This window comes from Pristiophorus japonicus, chromosome 14 (genome assembly GCF_044704955.1).
Source record: "Pristiophorus japonicus isolate sPriJap1 chromosome 14, sPriJap1.hap1, whole genome shotgun sequence".
Classification (NCBI taxonomy): Eukaryota; Metazoa; Chordata; class Chondrichthyes; family Pristiophoridae; genus Pristiophorus; species Pristiophorus japonicus.
In genome coordinates this window covers 71,871,265-71,894,568 of record NC_091990.1, presented here as the reverse complement: position 1 = coordinate 71,894,568, position 23,304 = coordinate 71,871,265, and the positions used below count along the sequence as shown (strand labels likewise).

At 46.2% G+C, this 23,304-nt stretch overlaps 1 protein-coding gene across 3 annotated transcripts in view; it reads right to left on the bottom strand.

Moving 5' to 3' along the window:
* The window catches only part of LOC139279949 (AP-2 complex subunit alpha-2), a 122,965-nt gene that overhangs the window by 30,471 nt on the left and 69,190 nt on the right, over positions 1-23,304 (bottom strand). For all 3 annotated transcript variants that reach the window (XM_070899296.1, XM_070899297.1, XM_070899298.1), the window contains 3 exons: positions 22,225-22,322; positions 20,485-20,716; positions 944-1,117 (listed from right to left, as the gene is read on the bottom strand). In XM_070899296.1, the coding sequence (XP_070755397.1) occupies positions 944-1,117; positions 20,485-20,716; positions 22,225-22,322 (504 nt within the window). The remainder of the gene's footprint in view (positions 1-943; positions 1,118-20,484; positions 20,717-22,224; positions 22,323-23,304) is intronic.

Here is a 23,304-nt window from a genome sequence, read left to right as displayed (position 1 = left end):
GTTGTGGCCAATTCACTAAATATATTCAAAAAGGAGTTAGATGAAGTCCTTACTACTAGGGGAATCAAGGGGTATGGTGAGAAAGCAGGAATGGGGTACTGAAGTTGCATGTTCAGCCATGAACTCATTGAATGGCGGTGCAGGCTAGAAGGGCCGAATGGCCTACTCCTGCACCTATTTTCTATGTTTCTATGAGGGGGTTGACTTATGAGGAAAGATTGAGTAGGTTGGGCCTCTATTCATTGGAATTCAGAAGAATGAGAGGTGATCTTATCGAAACAGATAAGATTATGAGGGGGCTTGACAAGGTGGATGCAGAGAGGATGTTTCCACTGATAGGGGAGACTAGAACCAGAGGGAATAATCTTAGAATAAGAGGCCGCCCATTTAAAACTGAGATGAGGAGAAATTTCTTCTCTGAGTGTTGTGGATCTGTGGAATTCGCTGCCTCAGAGAGTTGTAGAAGTTGGGACATTGAATAAATTTAAGACAGAGATAGACAGTTTCTTAAACGATAAGGGAATAAGGGATTATGGAGAGCGGGCAGGGAAGTGGACCCAAGTCCATGATCGGATCAGCCATGATCTTATTAAATGGTGGAGCATACTCGAGGGGCCGTATGGCCTACTCCTGCTCCTATTTCTTATGTTCTTATGTACTCTCTCAGCTTACTTCCACATCAGCAATTCAGAGTGAGATTCTCGTTAGTGCTGTAGTGGCCCAATGACCCGAGGCAGTGTTGACATGGTCAATTTAAGCTCTCATAGGATCCTAATAACCCCCAGAAAGACAAGACTTCCTCACCATCAATCTGGAATGGATTCAGAGCCTAGTCCCAGAGGAAAAGCGGCAGAATATGACCCCACTGTATCACACTATTGTTACATACCAGAGCCCATTGCTGTGACACAGACTGTCAATGATACCGCACTGAGCCACATACCAGAGTGCTGGTGTTCACCACAGTGGGTTCGGAGCCACCATTGACATCAGAATTCCGCTCCTTTTTAACCTCCTCCAGGTCAGTCAGGGTGCTGGTTCCCTTCTTCTTTTTCAGCTTGGTAAGTATCGAAGATTCCCTCTCAGGGAATGGTGGCATCTCTTCCAACACGGTTGCCTAGCAGGGAACAGATCAGTCAGCTCGAAGGACATTCGAAATCTGCAAACATACTTGGCAAATTATTGTGAAAACATGGTAAAATTAGTAAAAGTTATGTACCAATTAGTAAACATTACACCGGGACTGGAATCCTTTCAGTTGGTATGACACCGAGCTGGATAGAGCATAAGGTCACTGGTTCGATCCCAGTCCATGCTGGAGCAGCAATTGGGAGCACCACAGTTAGCTTAAGCGCATGGACCCTGATCATTATCTGGTGCCACCTGCGTGACAGTACTTGGCATCAGGTGATCACACAGCCACTCTCTTCCATTCGGCCCCAACTCCAGCCAGTGTTCCCGCTAGTTGCTCCCTCCTCAATCCAGACTTCAGTCAAAGCTTTGTCTCCAGCTAATGCTGTTCTCTGCCTCTCAACCCCCAGTTTCAGTAACAGCTCCTGCTGCTCCCTCCCCCAGCTCCCCAGTGCAGCCTTGGTCCCCACTGCTCACAAATTCCCCAGGTCCGACAGTTACCGCCGCTCCTGGGCCCAATGCAGTCCTGGGTCCGACAGCTCCCCCTGGGCCCCAGTGCAGTCCCAGGTCCCACAGCTCCCCCTGGGCCCCAGTGCAGTCCCAGGTCCCACAGCTCCCCCTGGGCCCCAGTGCAGTCCCAGGTCCCACAGCTCCCCCTGGGCCCCAGTGCAGTCCCAGGTCCCACAGCTCCCCCTGGGCCCCAGTGCAGTCCCAGGTCCCACAGCTCCCCCTGGGCCCCAGTGCAGTCCCAGGTCCCACAGCTCCCCCTGGGCCCCAGTGCAGTCCTGGGTCCCACAGCTCCCCCTGGGCCCCAGTGCAGTCCTGGGTCCCACAGCTCCCCCTGGGCCCCAGTGCAGTCCTGGGTCCCACAGCTCCCCCGCTCCTGGGACCCAGTGCAGTCCTGGGTCCCACAGCTCCCCCGCTCCTGGGACCCAGTGCAGTCCCGGGTCCCACAGATCCCCCGCTCCTGGGACCCAGTGCAGTCCCGGGTCCCACAGATCCCCCGCTCCTAGGCCCAGTGCAGTCCCAGGTGCCACAGATCCCCCGCTCCTGGGCCCAGTGCAGTCCCAGGTGCCAAAGCTCCCCCGCTCCTGGGCCCCAGTGCAGTCCTGGGTCCCACAGCTCCCCCCACTCCTGGGCCCCGAAGCTCTCTCTCCTCCTGGGCCCCAGTGCAGTCCTGGGTCCCACAGCTCTCTCTCTCTCTCCTCCTGGGCCCCAGTGCAGTCCCGGTCCCACAGATCCCCTGCTCCTGGGCCCAGTGCAATCCTGGGTCCCACAGCTCTCTCTCTCTCTCCTCCTGGGCCCCAGTGCAGTCCCGGTCCCACAGATCCCCCGCTCCTGGGCCCAGTGCAGTCCCGGGTCCCACAGATCCCCTGCTCCTGGGCCCCAGTGCCATTGGCATTCAAACTCGATGCATAACTGTAGGTCCAAAACAACCAAGTACTTGATTGTGCTTCCGCAGTTTGAGTGGCTATCGGCATCCCACCTGCTCCTGCCAAACCCCCAATCAATAGGACTGACACTTGGCAGAACGTAGGACACACAGAAATCTGCAGCATGAACAGCAAATCAGTCATAAAATGAGAATTTAAAAATCAGAACACTACAGTAAACACAAGAAACCCTACAAAAAAAAAATGGAGAAAGGGCTGACAACCCCAGGGGCCAAGGTGCACTGCAGCACAGTAGTTATGTTATCGGACTAGTAATCCAGAATCCTCAACTAATGATTCTGAGATGCGAATTCAAATGTGAATTTGAGTTCAGTTAATTAAATAAATCTTCAGGGAAGGAAACCTGCCACCCATACCCGCTCTGGCCTATACGTGAACCCAGACCAACAGCAATGTGGTTGAAGCTTAAATGCCCTCTGAAATATAGCAAGCTCAGTTGTATCAAACTGCTACAAGAAAATACGAGAATAAAACTGGACAGACCATGAGGTGACTGGTTAGCTCCCGATCTGAGCTGGAGCAGCAATTGGAGCACGACAATTTGGCATCAACTTCGGCATCGGATTTGGACATCACAAAGGCACATCCAGCTTCTCTGCACTAACATCTGGGGTCTCGTGCCAAAATTGGGAGAGCTGTCCCACAGATTAGTCAAGCAGCAGCTAAACAGAACACTATGACAGAATCATACCTATCAGCCAATGTCCCATACTCCTCCATCATCATCCCACTGGCAGGACAGACCCACCAGAGGTGGCAGCACAATGGTATACAGTCAGAAGACAGTGGGCCTGGAATTTCTCAACATTGACGCTGGATCCCATGAAGTCTCATGGCCTCAGGTCGAGCATGGGCAAGGAAACCTCCTGCTGATTACCACTTAGTGCCCTCCCTCAGCTGATGAATCAGTCCTCCTCCATGTTGAACACCACTTGGAAGAAGCACTGAGGGTAGCACGGGCACAGAATGTACTCTGGGTGGGGGACTTCAATGTCCATCACCAAGAGTGGCTCAGTAGCACCACGACTGACCGAGCCCTGAATGACATAGCTGCCAGGTGGCAAGAGTATCAATGAGGGAAAAACCTGCTTGACTTCGTCCTCACCAATCTACCTGTCGCAGATGCATCTGTCCATGACAGCATTGGTAGGAGCGATCACACTGAAGACTACCACCGTGCTAAATGGGATAGATTCAGAATAGATCTAGCAGCTCAAAATTGGGCATCCATGAGGCGCTGTGGGCCATCAGCAGAATTGTATGCCACCAAAATATGGAACCTCATGAGGCAGGTAGAAGAGCATCAGAACCATCACCAGGCCGAACTGAAAATGAGGTGCCAACCTGATGAAGTTACTACATGCATGGTAAACAGCGGAAGCAGCATTCTACACACAGAGCTAAGCGATCCCACAACCAACTGATCAGATCAAAGCTCTGCAGTCCTGCACATCGAGTTGTGGACAGTGGCGGACAATTTAACAACTAATAGGAGGGGGAGGCTCCACAAACATCCCCATCCTTAATGATGGCAGAGCCCAGCACGTGAGTGCAAAAGAAAAGGCTGGAGCGTTTGCAGCCACCTTCAGCCAGATTGGATGATTATCTCTGCCTCGTCCTGTGGTCCCTACCATCACAGAAGCCAGTCTAAAGCCAATTTGATTCACTCTACGAAATATCAAGAAGTGGCTGAACGCACTGGATAAAGCAAAGGCTATAGGCCCTCACAACATCCCAGCTACAGTGCGGAAGATTTGTGCACCAGTACAGCTAAAACGCTAACATCTATCCGACAACGTGGAGAACTGTCCAGGTAGGTCCTGTCCACAAAAGGCAGGACAAATCCAATCTGGCCAATTACCGCCCCATCAGTCTACTCTCAATCACCAACAAAGTAATGGAAGATGTCGTCAACAGTGCTATCAAGCAGCACTCACCAATAACATGCTCACCAATGCTTGGTTTAAGTTCTGCCAGGCCTCATTTACAGCCTTGGTCCAAACATGGACAAAGGAATTTAATTCCAGAGGTGAGGCAAGAGTGACTGTCCCTGACATCAAGACACCATTTGACCAAGTGTGGCACCAAGGAGTCCGAGTAAAATTGAAGTCAATGGGGATTGGGAGGAAAACTTTCCACTAGCTGGAGTCATACCTAGCACAAAGGAAGATGGTCGTGGGAGGCCAATCATCTCAGCCCCACAACATCACTGCAGAAGTTCCTCAGGGCAGTCTTAGGCCCAAACATCTTAAGGTAAATTAAAAAGTAGGACCTCAAAAGGTAGTAATCTCAGGGTTGCTACCAGTGCCACGTGCTAGTCAGAGTAGGAATTGCAGAATAGCTCAGATGAATACGTGGCGTGAAGAATGGTGTAAGAGGGAGGGATTCAAATTCCTGGAACATTGCAACTGGTTCTGGGGGAGGTAAGATCAGTACAAAACGGACGGTCTGCACCTGGGCAGGACCAGAATCGATGTCCTCGGGAGAGTGTTTGCAAGTGCTGTTGGGGAGGGTTTAAACTAATATGGCAGGGGGATGGGAATCTATGCAGGGAGACAGAGGGAAGTAAAATGGGGGCAGAAGCAAAATATAGAAAGGAGAAAAGTAAAAGTGGAGGGCAAAGAAATCCAAGGTAAAAATCAAAAAGGGCCACATTACAGCATAATTATAAAGGGACAAAGAGTGTTAAAAAGTCAAGCCTGAAGGCTCTGTGTCTCAATGCAAGGAGTATTCATAATAAGGTGGACGAATTAACTGCGCAGGTGACTATTAACGAATGTGATATAATTGGGATTACGGAGACATGACTCCAAGGTGACCAAGGCTGGGAACTCAACATCCAGGGGTATTCAACATTCAGGAAGGATAGACAGAAAGGAAAAGGAGGTGGGGTAGCGTTGCTGGTTAAAGAGGAAATTAACACAATAGTAACGAAGGACATTAGCTTGGATGATGTGGAATCTGTATGGGTAGAGCTGCAGAATAACAAAGGGCAGAAAACGTTAGTGGGTGTTGTGTACAGACCACCAAACAGTAATATTGAGGTTGGGGATGGCATCAAACAAGAAACTAGGGATGCGTGTAATAAAGGTACAGCAGTTATCAAGGGCAACTTTAATCTACATATAGATTGGGCTAGCCAAACTGGTAGCAATACGGTGGAGGAGGATTTCCTGGAGAGTATTAAGGATGGTTTTCCTGACCAATATGTCGAGGAACCAACTAGAGAGCTGGCCATCCTAGACTGGGTGTTGTGTAATGAGAGGACACTAATTAGCAATCTTGTTGTGCGAGGCCCCTTGGGGAAGAGTGACCATAATATGGTAGAATTCTTTATTAAGATGGAGAGCGACAGTTAATTCAGAGACTAGGGTCCTGAACTTAAGGAAAGGTAACTTCAATGGTGTAAGATGTGAAATGGCTAGGATAGACTGGCAAATGATACTTAAAGGGTTGACGGTGGATAGGCAATGGCAGACATTTAGAGAGCACATGGATGAATTTCAACAATTGTACATCCCTGTCTGGAGTAAAAATACAACGGGGAAAGTGGCTCAACCGTGGCTAACAAGGGAAATTAGGGATAGTGTTAAATCCAAGGAAGAGGCATATAAATCGGCCAAAAAAAGCAGCAAACCTGAGGGCAGGGAGAAATTTAGAATTCAGCAGAGGAGGACAAAGAGTTTAATTAGGAGGGGGGGAAATAAAGTATGAGAGGAAGCTTGCAGGGAACATAAAAACTGACTGCAAAAGCTTTTATAGATGTGTGAAGAGAAAAAGGTTTGTGAAGACAAACGTAGACAGTCAGAATCTGGTGAATTTATAATGAGGAACAAAGAAATGGTAGACCAATTGAACAAATACTTTGGTTCTATCTTCACTAAGGAAGACACAAATAACCTTCCGGAAATACTAGGGGACTGAGGGTCGAGCGAGAAGGAGGAACTGAAGGGAATCCTATTAATCAGGAAATTGTGTTAGGGAAATTGGTGGGATTGAAGACCGATAAATCCCCAGGGACTGATAGTCTCCATCCCAGAGTACTTAAGGAAGTGGCCCTAGAAATAGTGAATGCATTGGTGATCATTTTCCAACATTCTATTGACTCTGGATCAGTTCCTATGGTCTGGAGGGTAGATAATGTAACACCACTTTTTAAAAAAAGTAGGGCGAGAACACCCAGAGAATTATACCGGTTAGCCTGACATCGGTGGTGGGGAAAATGTTGGAATCAATTATTAAAGATGAAATAGCAGCGCATTTGGAAAGCAGTGACAGGATCAGTCCAAGTCAGCATGGATTTATGAAAGGGAAATCATGCTTGACAAATCTTCTGGAATATTTTGAGGATGTAACTAGTAGAGTGGACAAGGGAGAACCAGTGGATGTGGTATATTTGGACTTTCAAAAGGCTTTTGACAATGTCCCACACAAGAGATTAGTGTGCAAAATTAAAGCATATGGTATTGGGGGTAATGTATTGACGTGGATAGAGAACTGGTTGGCAGACAGGAAGCAGAAAGTAGGAATAAATGGGTCCTTTTCAGAATGGCAGGCAATGACTAGTGGGGTGCCGCAGGGGTCAGTGCTGGGACCCCAGCTATTTACAATATACATCAATAATTTAGATGAAGGAATTGAATGTAATATCTCCAAGTTTGCAGATGACACTAAGCTGGGTGGCGGTGTGAGCTGTGAGAAGGATGCTAAGAGGCTGCAGGGTGACTTGGACAGGTTAGGTGAATGGGTAAATGCATGGCAGGTGCAGTATAATGTGGATAAATGTGAGGTTATCCACTTTGGGGGCAAAAACAGGAAGGCAGAATATCTGAATGGTGACCGATTAGGAAAAGGGGAGGTGCAACGAGACCTGGGTGTCATGGTACATCAGTCATTGAAAGTTGGTAAGCAGGTACAGCAGTCGGTGAATGCGGCAAATGGAATGTTGGCCTTCATAGCTAGGGGATTTGAATATAGGAGCAGCGAGGTCTTACTGCAGTTGTACAGGGCCTTGGTGAAGCCACACCTGGAATATTGTGTACAGTTTTGGTCTCCTAATCTGAGGAAGGATGTTCTTGCTATTGAGGGAGTGCAGCGAAGGTTCACCAGACTGATTCCTGGGATGGTAGGACTGACATATGAGGAGAGATTGGATCGACTGGGCTTGTATTCACTGGAGTTTTGAAGAATGAGAGGGGATCTCAGAAACATACAAAATTCTGACAGGATTGGACAGGAAGAATGTTCCCGATGTTGGGGAAGTCCAGAACCAGGGGTCACAGTCTAAGGATAAGGGGTAAGCCATTTAGGACCGAGATGAGGAGAAACTTCTTCACCCAGAGAGTGGTGAACCTGTGGAATTCTCTACCACAGAAAGTTGTTGAAGCCAGTTCGTTAGATATATTCAAAAGGGAGTTAGATATGGCCCTTACGGCTAAAGGGATAAAGGGGTATGGAGAGAAAGCAGGAAAGGGGTACTGAGGTGAATGATCAGCCATGATCTTATTGAATGGTAGTGCAGGCTCAAATAGCCAAATGGCCTACTCCTGCACCTATTTTCTATGTTACTTCATTAATGACCTTCCCTCTATCATAAGGACAGAGGTTTGGATGTTCGCTGATGACTGCACATTGTTCAGTGCCATTCGCAACTCCTCAGATAATGAAGCAGTCCGTACTCACATGCAGCAAGATCGAGACAATATCCAGGCTTGGATTAACGCGTGGCGAGAATGTTACTTGTCACCTAAGTGCTAGGCAATGAAAATGACCATCTCCAGTGAGAGAGTCTAACCACCTCCCCTTGACATTCAATGGCATTACCAGCATCAAATCCTCCACCATCAACATCCTGGGGGGTCACCATTAACTAGGAACTTTATTGGACCAACTACATAAATACTGTGGCTGCAAGAGCAGGTCAGATGTGGGTTTCCGGACTCCCCAAAGATTTTCCACCAACCACAAGGCATAAGTCAGGTGTGTGATGGACTACTCGTCACTTGCCAGGATGAGTTGTAGCTCCAACAACACTCACGAAGCTTGACACCACCCAGGACAAAGCAGCTTGCTTGATCGGCACTCCATCCAACACCTTAAACAGTCACGCCCTCCACCACTGACAGGTGGGGTGGGAGAGACACGGGTGGGGGGAGAGACACGGGTGGGGGGAGGGATGGGAGAGACACGGGTGTGGGGGGGGGGGATGGGTGTGGGAGAGACACGATTGTGGGGGGGGGAAATCAAAGGGGAGAGACGGATCACATTCTTCCAACCCCCTGCAAGGGACATCGTTGGAGTGGACGATATCCAGAAGTCACGACACTGTCACTATTCACTTCATTCCCAAATAAACCTGTTAACAATCCGTACACAGTGCCTGCCCTATCTATGGTGGGGAGAGGGTGTACTTGCGCTAGCTAAGGCACTTTGGCTGACCCTTGCTGTCTTCTAGGGAGCTCCGTCCTCTGTCGCTTCAGGAAGTCCAAGTGAATCGAGTTACAATTTGCAAAGTCAGTGAGACCTTGGGATGGGCGGTTCCAGTTACACATTTATGTGCAACTTCAGGGTATGGCTTATCCTCCAAGGAGACCAATCATAGACAAAGGGTGGAGCGTGGTGGCCATTTTTGCAGTAGAAATAAGCACATCCAAGAAATAACATGGGGCAGGAAACACTGGTGGAAGTAGTTTACAGGCCACCTAACAGTAGCGATACCGTTGGACAGAGTATTAATCGACAAATAATAGGAGCGTGGAACAAAGGTAATACAATAATCGTGGGGGACTTTAATCTTCATTTAAACTGGGGAAAATCAAGTTGGCAAAGGAGGACAAGTTCATGGAAAACATTCCAGACAGTTTCTTAGAACAATACATCAGGGATCCAACCAGGGAACAGGTTATTTTGGATCTTGAATTATATAATGAGACAGGGTTAATTAGTAATCTCATAGTTAAAGTTCCTCAGGGGAAGAGTGATCACAATATGATAAAATTTCACAGAGAGTTTGAGAGTGAAATACTTCAGTTGGAAACGAGAGTCTTAAACTTAAATAAAGCCAATAACATGGACATGAGAGAAGAGTTAGCCAAGGTAGATTGGGAAATTAGATTAAAAGGTATGACAGTGGATGAGCAGTGGCAAACATTTAAAGAAATATTCTAAAATTCTCAACAAATAAACATTCCATTGAGAAATAAAAACTCCATGGGAAAAGTGATCCATCCGTGACTAACTAAAGAAGTTAAGGATAGTATTAGATTAAAAGAAGAGACTTATAATGTTGCAAAGAATAACAGTAAGCTGAGGATTGGGAGAGCTTTAAAACCCAGCAAAGGATAACCAAAAATGTGATAAAATGGGAGAAAATAGAATGAGAGTAAACTCACAAGAAATATAACAGTCTGTAAGTGCTTCTGCATGTATGTAAAAAGGAAGAGAACAGTGAAAGTAAGCGTTGGCCCCTTTGAGGCTGAGAAAGGAGAAATTATAATCGGAAATAAGGAAATGGCAGAGACTTGAAACAAATAATTTGTATCTGCCTTCACAGTTGAAGATACAAAAAGCATACCAAAAATAGTGGGGAATCAAGTAGCTAATAAGAGTGAGGAACTGAAAGTAATTACTATCAGTAGAGAAAAAGGAGTTGAGAAAATAATGGGGCTAAAAGCTGACGAATCATCTGGATCCGATTGTGATTTTCCAAAATCCCCTAGATTCTACAATAATCTCAGCGAATTAGAAGGTAGAAAATGTAACCACGCTACACTCAAGGAAGGAGTGAGAGAGAAAACAGGGAACGACAGGCCAATTAGCCTGACATCAGTCGTCGGGAAAATGCTGGAATCCATTATTAAGGAAGTGGTAGAAGGTCACTTAGAAAATCATAAAATTAGGCAGAGTCAACGTGGTTTCATGAAAGGGAAATCGTTTTTAACAAATTTATGTGACTTTTTTGAGGATGTAACTCGCAGGGCAGATAAAAGGAAACCAGTGGATGTAATATATTTGGATTTCAAAAAGGCATTTGATAAGGTGCCATATAAAAGGTTGTTATGCAAGATAAGGGCTCATTGGGTTGGGAGTAACATATTAAACAGAGTAGGAATAAATGGGTAATTTTCCAGTTGGCAGGCTGTAACAAGTGGGGTGCTGAAAGGATCAGTGCTTGAGCCTCAGCTATTTACAATCTATATCAATGACTTTGATGAAGGGACCGAGTGCAATGTATCCAAATTTGCTGACGCTACAAAGCAGGGTGGTAAAGTAAGCTATGAGGAGGACACAAAGAGCCTGCAAAGGGATATAGACAGAATAAATGAGTAGGCAATAAGGTGGAAGATGGAGTGTAACATGGAAAAATATGAGGTTATGCACTTTGGTAGGAAGAATAGAAAAACTAATTTTTTTTTTAAATGATGAGAAACTATTAAATATTGGTGTTGAGAGAGATTTAGGTGTTCTCATACAGGAAACACAGATACAGAAATCAATTAGGGGGCAAGGGGGCTGGAGTATCAGAGTAAGGAAGTCTTACTACAATTGTACAGGGTTTTAGTGAGACCACACCTGATGTAATGTGCCCAGTTACATGCCATTCATGCCTCAGAGGTGGTGCAACAAAGGTTCACGATTGATGTCTGGGATGACAGGGTTGTCCTGAGGAGAGATCGAGTAGATTGGCCCCATATTCTCTGGAGTTTAGAAGAATGAGAGGTGATCTCATTGAAACATATAAGATTCTGAGGGGGATTGACAGGGTAGATGTCGAGAGGTTGTTTCCCCTGACTGGTGAGTCTAGAATTAGGGGGCTTAGTCTGAAGATAAGGGATCAGTGATTTAAGACTGAGATGAGGAAAAATTTCTTCACTGAGGGTTGTGAATCTTTGGAATTCTCTACTCGAAAAGGCTGTGGATGCTGTGTTGTTGAGTACATTCAAGGTTGACATAGGGTGATTTTTGGACTTTGAGAATCAAGGGATACGGGGATCGGGTGGGAAAGTGGATTTGAGGTTGACGATTAGCCATGATCTTATTGCATAGCGGAGCAGGTTCGAACGGCGGTAAGGCCCACAACCATGTCTTCAGAACATAAGAAATAGGAGCAGGAGTAGGCCATTTGGCCCCTCGAGTCTGCTCCGCCATTCAATATCGTGGCTGATCTGATCATGGACTCAGCGCCACTTCCCTGCCTGCTCCCCATAACCCTTTACTTCCTTATCGCTCAAAAATCTGTCGATCTCCACCTTAAATATATTCAATGACCCAGCCTCCACAGCTCTCTGGGACAGAGAATTCCGTAGATTTACAACCCTCATAGAAGAAATTTCTCCTCATTTCAGTTTTAAATGGACGGCCCCTTATTCTGAGACTATGTCTCCTAATTTTAATTTCCCCTATGAGTGGAAATACCCTTTCTGCATCCACCTTGTCGAGCCTCCTCATTATCTTATAAGTTTCAATAAGATCACCTCTCATTCTTCTGAATTCCAATAAGTAGAGGCCCAACCTACTCAACCTTTCCTCATAAGTCAACCTCCTCATTTCCGGAATCAACCTAGTGAACGTTCTCTGAACGGCCTCCAATGCAAGTATATCCTTCCTTAAATACGGAGACCAAAACTGTACACAGTACTCCAGGTGTGGCTTCACCAATACCCGGTACAATTGTAGCAGGACTTCTATGCTTTTATACTCTATCCCCCTTGCAATAAACGCCAATATTCCATTTCCTTCCTGATTACTTGCTGTACCTGCATACTAACTTTTTGTATTTCATGCACAAGGACCCCCAGGTCCCTCTGTACTACAGCACTTTGCAATTTTTCTCCATTTAAATTATAATTTGCTTTTCTATTATTTCTGCCAAAGTGGATAACCTCACATTTTCCCACATTATACTCCATCTGCCAAATTTTTGCCTACTCACTTAGCCTGTCTCTATCCCTTTGCAGATTTTGTGTCTTCCTCACAATTTGCTTTCCTATCCATCTTTGTATCATCAGCAAACTTGGCTACATTACACTCGGTCCATTGATACAGATTGTAAATAGTTGAGGCCCCAGTAATGATCCCTGCGGCACCCCACTAGTCACTCTTAGTTCTTATGTTCTTATGTAACATAGCTGCTTGCAACAACTCGCCAAGGCTTCTTTAACAGCACCTCCCAAAATCGCCTCCACCATCTAGAAGGGCAGGGGCAGCAGGCACATGGAAACACCGCCATCTCAAAGTTCCCCTTCAGGTCACACACCATCTTGAGTTGGAAATATATCGCTGTTTCTTTATCGTCGCTGGGTCACAGAGACTGCAGCAGTTTAAGAAAGTGGCTCACCACCACCTTCTCAAGGGCAATTAGGAATGGGCAATAAATGTTGGCCTTGCCAATGATTCCCACATCCCATGAACAAATAAATTGTAGAAGAACTGCAGACGCTGACTGGTGCACATTTCATCGTTGCACAGCCCGCTCTCTGTCCTCTGGGACCAACACTTTTCTCTCCCAAGCCCACACTTGTCTGGATTTTTATCTGGTGTCTCATGTATTGTTGATATTTCCAGTTTTGGGAGCACCGCGCTGCTGTTTTTCAGTAATTTAAATCACTTCCACTCGGCTGTCTGTGAGTGAAGTGCAGCATTGCTTGGAATGACGATCAAAGGGATACCCATGATCGAATTCGGCTGAATGCCATGGCTGACTGCATATGAAAGTGAATGCAGCTTCACACGTGTGCTAAGGACACCAACTCTACTCCTCCTCCATCACCCTCAACATCACCACTCTCTGTCCAGTCTGACTACGTACCCGACATCATAGAAACATAGAAATTTACAGCGCAGGAAGCGGCCATTTCGGCCCATTGTGTCCATGCCAGCCGACAAAGAGCCACACGGCCCTCGGTCAGCAGCCCTAAAGGTTACGTATAAACCTATGAACAATGACAGAAAGGTAAAGAGCACCCAGCCCAACCAGTATTGAAACATTCTACACTCCACCCCAACCGGAGCATGTGATCTCCTGGGAGAGGCAAAAACCAGATAAAACCCCAGGCCAATTTAGGGAGAAAAATTTGGGAAAATTCCACTCCGACCCATCCAGGCGATCGAAGCTAGTCCAGGAGATCACCCTGGCCGTATTCTATTCCCTGCAGTACTTACCATTATGTCTGCGCCGTCCAACAAAAGGTCATCCAGTCTAATCCCAATTACCAGCTCTAGGTCAGTAACCCTGCAGGTTATGGCACAGTGCCCATCCAACCATCTCTTAAATGTGGTGAGAGTTTCTGTATCCACCACTCTTCCAGGCAGCGAGTTCCAGATCCCCACAAACCTCTGCGTAAAGAAGCCCCCCCTCAAATCCCCACTAATCCTTCCACCAACCACCTTAAAACTATGCCCCCTCGAAATAGACCCTTCCACCAAAGGAAATAAACCCTTACTATCCACTATGTCCAGGCCCCTCAATATTTTGTACAACTCGATGAGATCTCTTCTCAACCTCCTCTGTTCCAATGAGAACAAACCCAGCCTCTCCAATCTGTCCTCATAACTAAGATTCTCCATTCCAGGCAGCATCCTAGTAAATCTCCTCTTCACCCTCTCTAGTGCAATCACGTCCTTCCTATAATACGGCAACCCGAACTGCACGCAGTACTCCAGCTGTGGCCTAACCAAATTATACAATTTAAGCACAACCTCCCTGTTCTTATATTCTATGCCTCGGCCAATAAAGGCAAGCATTCCGTATGCCTTCTTAACCACCTGGCCTGCTACTTTCAGGGATCTGTGGACAAGCACTCCAAGGTCCCTTTTTTCATCGACACGATCAGGTCATGGACGAGTCAGAATTTTTTTCAACTTAAAGTTGGCAAGACTGAACACGAAACCCCCACTCTATCCCCTATTCCAGCCCCCTCCTTGCCTGCTTATTCAGGCTGAGCCACATGGTGTGTCCTGTCTCACCCTGAGAATATAAGAACATAAGAAACAGGAGCAAGATTACTAGATTAGACAATTCGGCCCCTTGAGCCTGCCCTGCCATTCAATGAAACCTTCTACCCCAACTCCACTTTCCTGCATTATCCCCATATCCGTTGATCCCCTTAATATCCAAAAATCTATCGATCACTATCATGAATATACTCAACCACTGAGCATCCACAGCACTCTCGGGTAGAGATTTCCAAAGATTCGTCACCCGCTGTGTGAAGAAACTTCACGACGACATGCAGGCCGTGATCCTTACCAACGGATCCATTACAGACCTAATTCACGTCCGGACCGGGGTCAAACAGGGCTGCGTCATCGCTCCAACCCGCTTCTCAATCTTCCTCACCGCCATGCTCCACCTCACAATCAACAAGCTCCCCGCTGGAGTGGAACTAAACTACACAACCAGCAGGAAGCTGTTTAACCTACACCGCCTCCAGGACAGGTCCAAGATCACCCCAACCTGTTGTTGAGCTGCAGTATGTGGACAATGCCTGCATCTGCGCACATTCAGAGGCTGAACTCCAGGATATAGTCAATGTATTCACTGAGGATATGAAAGCATGGGCCTTACACTTAACATCCATAAGACAAAGGTCCTCCACCAGCCTATCCCCGCCGCACAGCACTGACCCCCAGTCATCAAGATTCACGGCGTGGCCCTCGACAACGTGGACCATTTTCCATATCTCAGGAGACTCTTATCAACAAAGGCAGACATTGATGCGGAGATTCAACATCGCCTCCAGTGCGCCAGTGCAGCCTTCAGCCGTCTGAGAAAAAGAGTGTTTGAAGACCAAGCTCATGGTCTACAGGGCCATAGTAATACCCACCCTCCTGTATGGATCTGAGGCATGGACGATGTACAGAAGGCAACTCAAGTCGCTGGAGATATATCACCAATGATGTCTCCGCAAGATCCTGCAAATCCCCTGGGAGGACAGGCGCACCAACATCAGTGGCCTCGTCCAGGCTAACATCCCCAGTATTGAAACACTGACCACACTCGATCAGCTTCACTGGGCAGGCCAGATATGAGACTCCCTAAGCAAATGCTTTATGCGGAGCTCCTTCATGGTAAACGAGCCAAAGGTGGGCAGCGGAAATGTTATAAGGACACCCTCAAAGCCTCCCTGGTAAAGTGCGACATCACCACTGACACCTGGGAGACCCTGGCCGAAGACCGCCCGAGGTGGAGAAAGTGCATCCGGGAGGGCGTCGAGTTCTTCGAGTCTCAATGCAAAGAGCGTGAAGAGATCAGGCGCAGACAGCGGAAGGAGCGTGCGGAAAACCAGCCCCACTCACCCCTTCCCTCGACGAATATCTGTCCCACCTGTGACAGAGTCTGTGGCTCTCGTATTGGACTGTTCAGCCACCAGAGAACTCACTTTGGGAATGGAAGCAAGTCTTCCTTGTTCCGAGGGACCTGCCTATGATGATGAGAGTAAAAGAGAGAGTTCAAATGGAAATCAAGGGCATCCCTTGGAGGAAAACTTCCCTCAGGATCAGCCTCGAATGAGTTAAATTCGACACCCTGTTTGGAAGGTTCCGTTCGAGAGCGAAGGTATCCTCTTCGAAACAGAAAACAAGTGGTTAAGCTTGATTTGTAAATATGGCAAAATAAGTCCATATCTTGTGATATGTTATGTATGATGATTATTTTGTTATAATTACTTCTTCATTAGGGAGGGGGAAGTATAATATATATAGCTCCACCTGTGGACTATTGTGACACTGCAGCCAGTGCTGTGTACAAATAAAGAGGGAACAGGTCACCTGACTAGAGTTCCGGAGTGTTCTGCCATCTTAAGGCTGAGTGTGTGTGTTTGTGAATTGTACTCAAGATATAGCAATTGAGTGCTCAAAGTCATTCCCTCTATGGCAAGTATATCCTTCCTTAGGTAAGGAGACCAAAACTGTACACAATACTCCAGGTGTGGTCCCACCAGGACCCTATATAATTGCAATAAGACATCTTTATTCTTATACTTAAATCTTCTTGTAATAAAGACTAACATATCATTTGCTTTCTTAACTGCTTGCTTTACCTACACGTTAACTTTCAGTGATTCGTGTATAAGGATACCATTGGATATATTACATTTGGTCCCCTCATCCAAATCATTGGTATAGATTGTGAATAGATTAAGCCAAGCTTCCAACCCAAGACCCCTGCCGCCTCAGCTCCTACTGTCCATGAAACCCTGATCCATGCCTGCAGGCTTGGTTAGCACGACACTTTCTCCTTGGCGGCATCACAAATTCCACCCTTCATAAACTGCAACCAGCCCAGAGACACTGCTGCCTGCATACTGCCCACTCCCCATCACCCGGGTCCTTGCCAAGCTTCGCTGATTCCCATCCACCAGAACACCAATTTTTAAAATCCGTGTCCTCATCCACAACTCCCTCAATAGGCTCGCCACATGTTAGCTCACTCTGGCTTCCTCTGAATTTCCCTCGCCCACTTCCTGTACCACACCTTCAGTCGCCTTGACCCCATACTCAGATCACGCTTCCTAAACCTCTCCACCTTGCTACCTTCACCTGCTCTTTCAAAAGCCTCCTCAAAATTTCTCCCCTGAACCTCCCCTTCCTTAGGTGTCATCACTGCTCAGTGCTTGGTTGTACCCTCTGCGAAACAGTTTGGGATGCTTTATTACTGTATCAATGCAAGCTGTTGGGAGGGGTTAGCCAAGCCATGCAGGCAGTGGCCACTAGATGGAGCCATTGTGCTACAATTCTTGGATTACATGGCTTCAGATTTCATACAAATCTGGAAAATAGGAACAGGAGTAGGCCATTCAATGAGATCGAGGCTAATCTGTACCCCAACTCCATCCACCCACTTTGGCTCCATATCCTTTTATATCCTTGGATAGCAAAAATCATTCGAACTCAGATTTAAAATTAATTGAGCTAGCAACTATAGCTTTTTGTGGGAGAGCGTTCCACACTTTACCGCCCTTTGTGTGAAGATGTGTTTCCTAATTTCTCTCCTGATTGACCTGGTTCTGATTTTAAGATTGTATCCCTTTGTCGTAGACTCCCCCACCAGCAGAAAAAGTTTCTATCTACCCCATCAATTCCTTTTAAAATCCTCAAAATCTCGATCAAATCAGCCCTTAACAATCTCTATTCCAGGGTATACAGGCCTAGCTTGTGTAATCTCTCCTCATAATCTAATCCTTGGAGCCCTGGTAACATTCTGTTGAATCTGCGCTGATTCCTGCCAAGGCCAATATATCCTTTCTGAGGCGCAATGCCCAGAATTGTACACAGTACTTCCCAATATTCCATTAGCCTTTTTGATTATTTTTTGACCTGACTACAGCCTTTTAGTGATCTGTGTACATGGACCCCTAAATCTCTTGGGACCTCCACTGCTCCGAGCTTTTCATCATTTAAATCGTTACTCGGATCTATTTTTTATTGGTCCAAAATGGGTGACCTCATACTTACCTGTGTTGAAATCCATCTGCCACAGTTTTGCCCACTCACTTAATCGATCAATGTCTCTTTGTAATTTTATGCTCCCATCTACATTACTTACCATACCACCATACTTTGTATCATCAGCAAACTTTGATATATGGCTCTCTATTGTGTTATCTAAATCATTAATAAATATAGTTGAGGCCCCAGCATGGGATACCACTAGTCACTTCCTTCCAATTTGAGTACATACCATACTGTCTTCTACTGCCTAACCAATCTCATAACCAGGACAAAAATTTGCCTTCAATTCCATGAGCTTTAATATTAGCTAACAGTCTCTTATGTGGAATCTTATTGAATGCCTTCTGGAAGTCCGTATAAACTCCATAAGCTTTGGCAGATTATAGTTAGGGCATCTGCAATTTCCTCACCTACTTCTTTTAAAACTCTGAGGTGGAAACCTTCAAGTCCTGGGGATTCGTCAGGCTTTAGTGCCAATAAATTTTTCTAATACTGTTTTCTTTCTTATGTTAACTGCAGTGAGTTCCAGTCCTTGATTGATTATTAATTTTCCTGGAATGTCGGGTACATTATCCTCTTCCTCTACTGTGTAAACTGACAAAGTACATATTCAACAAGTCTGCCTTTCCCTTTCAATTTCATTTGCAATTTTACTCCCGTCTGTTTTAAGGGCACATATTATCCTTGATTACCCTTTTTCTTCCAATATAATTGTCAAAACGGTGTGTGTTCAACTGGATATCCCTCGCAAGTTTCTTTTTGTGTTCCTGTTTTGCAGCTCTTACAATCGTTTTTCTCTTCCTTTGCTGTTCTTTCCATCTCCCCACATCCCCTGGATCGATACGACTCTTTGCACTTTTGTTTACTCTTTCATTTCGTGTTATGTTATCTCTCACCTCTTATGTCAACCATGGCTGTTTTATTTGGTAAGAAGATCTCTTTCCCCTTAGGGGTATATACGCACCTTGATTTAAGTTAAATTCTTTTTTGAACACCTCCCACTGCTCATCTGTAGTTTTACCTGATTTTGGCCAGTTTGCTGTCGCCAGCCTCTGACTCATCCTGTTAACCGTAGCAAAATCTACAATCTTAGGAACGGATATGTTTCTCCGTTTCAAACCTAACATTGAATTTGATGATGTTATCATCACTGCTAGATAAATGTTCCCTTAGTGATAAATTATTAACTAAGTCTGGTTCATTATTCATCACTAAATCTAGTACGTTGGTTCCAATGAGTAGAGGCCCAACCTACTCGAGCTTTCATCATCCTTTCGTAAATATGGAAACCAAAACTACACGCAGTACTCCAGGTGTGGCCTCACCAATATCCTGTATAAATGTAGCAAGACTTCCCTGTTTTTATACTCCATCCCCTTTGCAATAAAGGCCAAGATTCCATTGGCCTTCCTGATCACTTGCTGTACCTGCATACTAACCTTTTGTATTTCATGCACAAGTACCCCCAGGTCCTGCTGTAATGTGGCATTTTGCAATCATTTTCCATTGAAATAATAACTTGCTCTTTGATTCTAGAACATATTGCTCTAGAAAACTATCTTCAATGAACTCAAGAAATTCACTACTTTTCTGACTTGAGGGGGAATGGGGTTGGGGTCCAAAGGGAGTGGGAAAGAGTCTTGGGGCGGGGGGGGGGGCAGCGGGAGAAGGGGTCGGGAGTGGGGTAAGAGTCCGGGAGGGTAGGCCACAACAAATCTGCAAAAGCACATAGACAGGCAAAGTGAGTGGGCAAAAATTTGGCAGATGGAGTATAATGTTGGAAACTGTGAGGTCATGCACTTTGGCAGAAAAAAAATCAAAGAGCAAGTTATTATTTCAATGGAAAATGATTGCAAAATGCCACATTACAGCAGGACCTGGGGGTACTTGTGCATGAAATACAAAAGGTTAGTATGCAGGTACAGCAAGTGATCAGGAAGGCCAATGGAATCTTGGCCTTTATTGCAAAGGGGATGGAGTATAAAAACAGGGAAGTCTTGCTACATTTATACAGGATATTGGTGAGGCCACACCTGGAGTACTGCGTGTAGTTTTGGTTTCCATATTTACGAAAGGATGATGAAAGCTCGAGTAGGTTGGGCCTCTACTCATTGGAATTCAGAAGAATGAGAGGATGTTTCCACTGATAAGGGAGATTAGAACTAGAGGGCATAATCTTAGAATAAGAGGCCGCCTATTTAAAACTGAGATGAGGAAAAATTTCTTCTCTCAGAGTTGTAAATCTGTGGAATTTCGCTGCCTCAGAGACCTGTGGAAGTTGAGACATTGAATAAATTTAAGACAGAAATAGACATTTTCTTAAACGATAAGGGGTTATGGGGAGCGGGCAGGGAAGTGGACGCGAGAGGGATATAACCAGGGATAAGAGAAGGACAGAATCACACAGGTGTGGATGCACGGTGAGTCTCTCCGAAGTTCCTGTACCTACCAGGATGTCAGTGCTCGCTATGGAGCTGAGCCTCAGGTACTCGACAGCCCGCTGCTGGAGCTCCACATCTGCATTCCTCAGTTGGCTGTCACTGCGGAGCACATCTTGAATGGTAGACTTAATCTCAGGAAACAGGTTCACAAACTTGATGTAAGTGGAAAGCAGGAGGGCTCTCGTGGGCACGCTGCATAGGTGGAACTTGGAGTGCAGCAAGTTGAACTGTACTAAGGGACTGAAAATAAGGAAAAATAACTTTCACAACCTCAGAACGTCCCAAAGCGCTTTACAGCCAATTAAACACTTTTGAAATGTAGTCACTGTTACCGGGTAGGAAACAAAGCAGCCAAATTGCACATCGCAAGATCCCCAAAACAACATTGAGACAAAAGATCAGATAATCTGTTTTAGTTGTTCGTTGGGGGATAAATACTGACCAGGACACTGGGGAGAACTGCTCTTCTTTGAATAGTGCCGTAGGATCTTTTACATTCGCTTGAGAGGGCTGACGGAACCTCGATTTAATATCTCATCCGAAAGATGGCACCTCTGGCAGTGCAGCACTCCCTCGGTATTGCACTGCAGTGCCACCTTAGATTACATGCTCAAGTCTCTGGAGCGGAAGTTGAACCCACTACCATCTGACTCAGAGACGAAAGTGCGACCAACTAAGTCAAGTTTGAAATTAATGAAAGCTGGGTCGTGGAGCATGCTCCGAATCTAGCGACTGTAGCAGTAACACTGCATTCCCCAACAGTTTCATGTAGCCTGGTAACTGTAGGTTCTCGCCCATCACAGAGCTTCAAATGTACTGTTATCATAAAGGACTGACCACAACACTTACCCCTTTTGGTAAAGGCAACGGCGGTGAGGAGCTGAGCCATAAAGGCCTGGAAGGTCCCATGGTTCAAACCCTGATCTGTGCTGAGTTATCTGACCTGAGTTATCTGACCTGAGCTGGGCCTGTGGTTAGTGGTCTTCAATTGGCCTCCAATTGGTCTCAGTATCACTGGGTTAGGGAGGGAAATTCAGCTGGGGCTCCTGCACCTGATCCATCCTAGAAAGTGCTGTTGGAGGAGGACTAATTCTGATCCAGAAACGATGCCCTTATGGTGAAACAGCCGACCTACATTCACTAGAACAGCCACTTGGAAATGGTGCCCAACTATTGTGAAACCGTAGCCCAAGGACCAGCGACTTTGAGGGAAATGGCGAAGTAAAAAATAACTTAAAAACCAAAAAACTTTATAATGGAACTATAATTTTTTTAATGTCAAGAGCACGAGGGAGCAAAATTACTGGGTCGCAAGGTTGCAGTAAGTATTCATAATTAAGGCCTTATTAGATTGGATCCGTCTAAAAGGGCAGTGCTAGCACACAGAATAACCTTTCAGTCACTATACTTTACTGCTGTACTTTAATACTAAACCCTTCCAGTACAATTGTACACCTGCCAAGCACCAAGTGCTGCTACGCCTACTGACCAGTGTCAGCTGTGAAGACTAAAACATAGAGTGTGCGCTGAGCTAAATTGCCAGATGGCACCCGACGTGGCAATATCCTGACAGAGGAAGTGGTCACTGCTCCCATTTCAGGTCTTGCTCGATGGTTGCTAAGTGGCCCTGCTGTCGCTGCACAACAGCCCACAGCACAGCTGGACCCATGCTGCGGAAGGGGGTGGAGGAGGAGAAGCCCCAGCAAATGGCTCTGCAAAGGGGAGCAAATGCAGTGAATTCAACTAACCTGGATCGTGGATCACCAGCAACGAGGTTTCCAAACTCTCCCAAGATATATCCACCCACTTTCACTAGGTTCTCATGGCAAGCTGGGGCCTGGAGGGCCTGTTGAGAAATAATGCACATTAATCTCCAGAATCAGTGTCCCACACGGAATTAGGTATAAACTACAACACAGAAACTGGCCGATAGGCTCCATTAGTCTGTGTCGGTGTTTATCCTCCACACGAGCAGTAGTTTGAATCCCATGTGCCCACTCTGCTACTCTATCCCTTTACCTCTAAGCACATATCTAATGTTTTTTTTTAAATAAAGCGGCATTAATGTAGTCAAATGTCACAATGCGCTTCACATGAACGTAATCAGACACGCATTGAGACCTGCTTCACGATGACATGTAAGCCATAATCCTGACCAATGGAACCACCACAGACCCAATTCACGTACGGACTGGGGTCAAGCAAGGCTGCGTCATCGCACCAACTCGATCTTCCTTGCTGCAATGCTCCATCTCACCCTCAGTAAGCTCCCCGCTGGAGTGGAGCTAATCTACAGAACAAATGGGAAACTGTTCAACCTCCGTCGCCTCCAGTCCAGATCCAAGGTCGTCCCATCCTCAGTCATTGAATTACAGTATGCAGACAACGCTTGCATTTGCGCACACTCTGAGGTCGAACCATCGTCAACACCTTCACCGAAGCGTACGAGAGCATGGGCCTTACACTAAACATCCGTAAAGACAAAGGTCCTCTACCAACCTGACCCCACCACAAAGTACTGCCCCCTGATTATCAATATCCACGACGAGGCCTTGGACAACGTGGACCATTTCCCATACCTCGGGAGCCTACGGTCAGCAAGGGCAGACGTCGATGACCAAGTCCAACACCATCTTCAATGTGCCAGTGGAGTCTTCAATCGCCTGAGAAAGCGGATGTCTGAAGACCAGGACCTCAAACCCGGCACCAAGCTCATAGTCTACAGAGCAAGTGATACCCGCCCTCCTTTATACTTCAGAGACATGGACTATGTACAGCAGACACCTCAAAGCACTGGAGAGGTATCACCAATGATGCCTCCGCAAGAT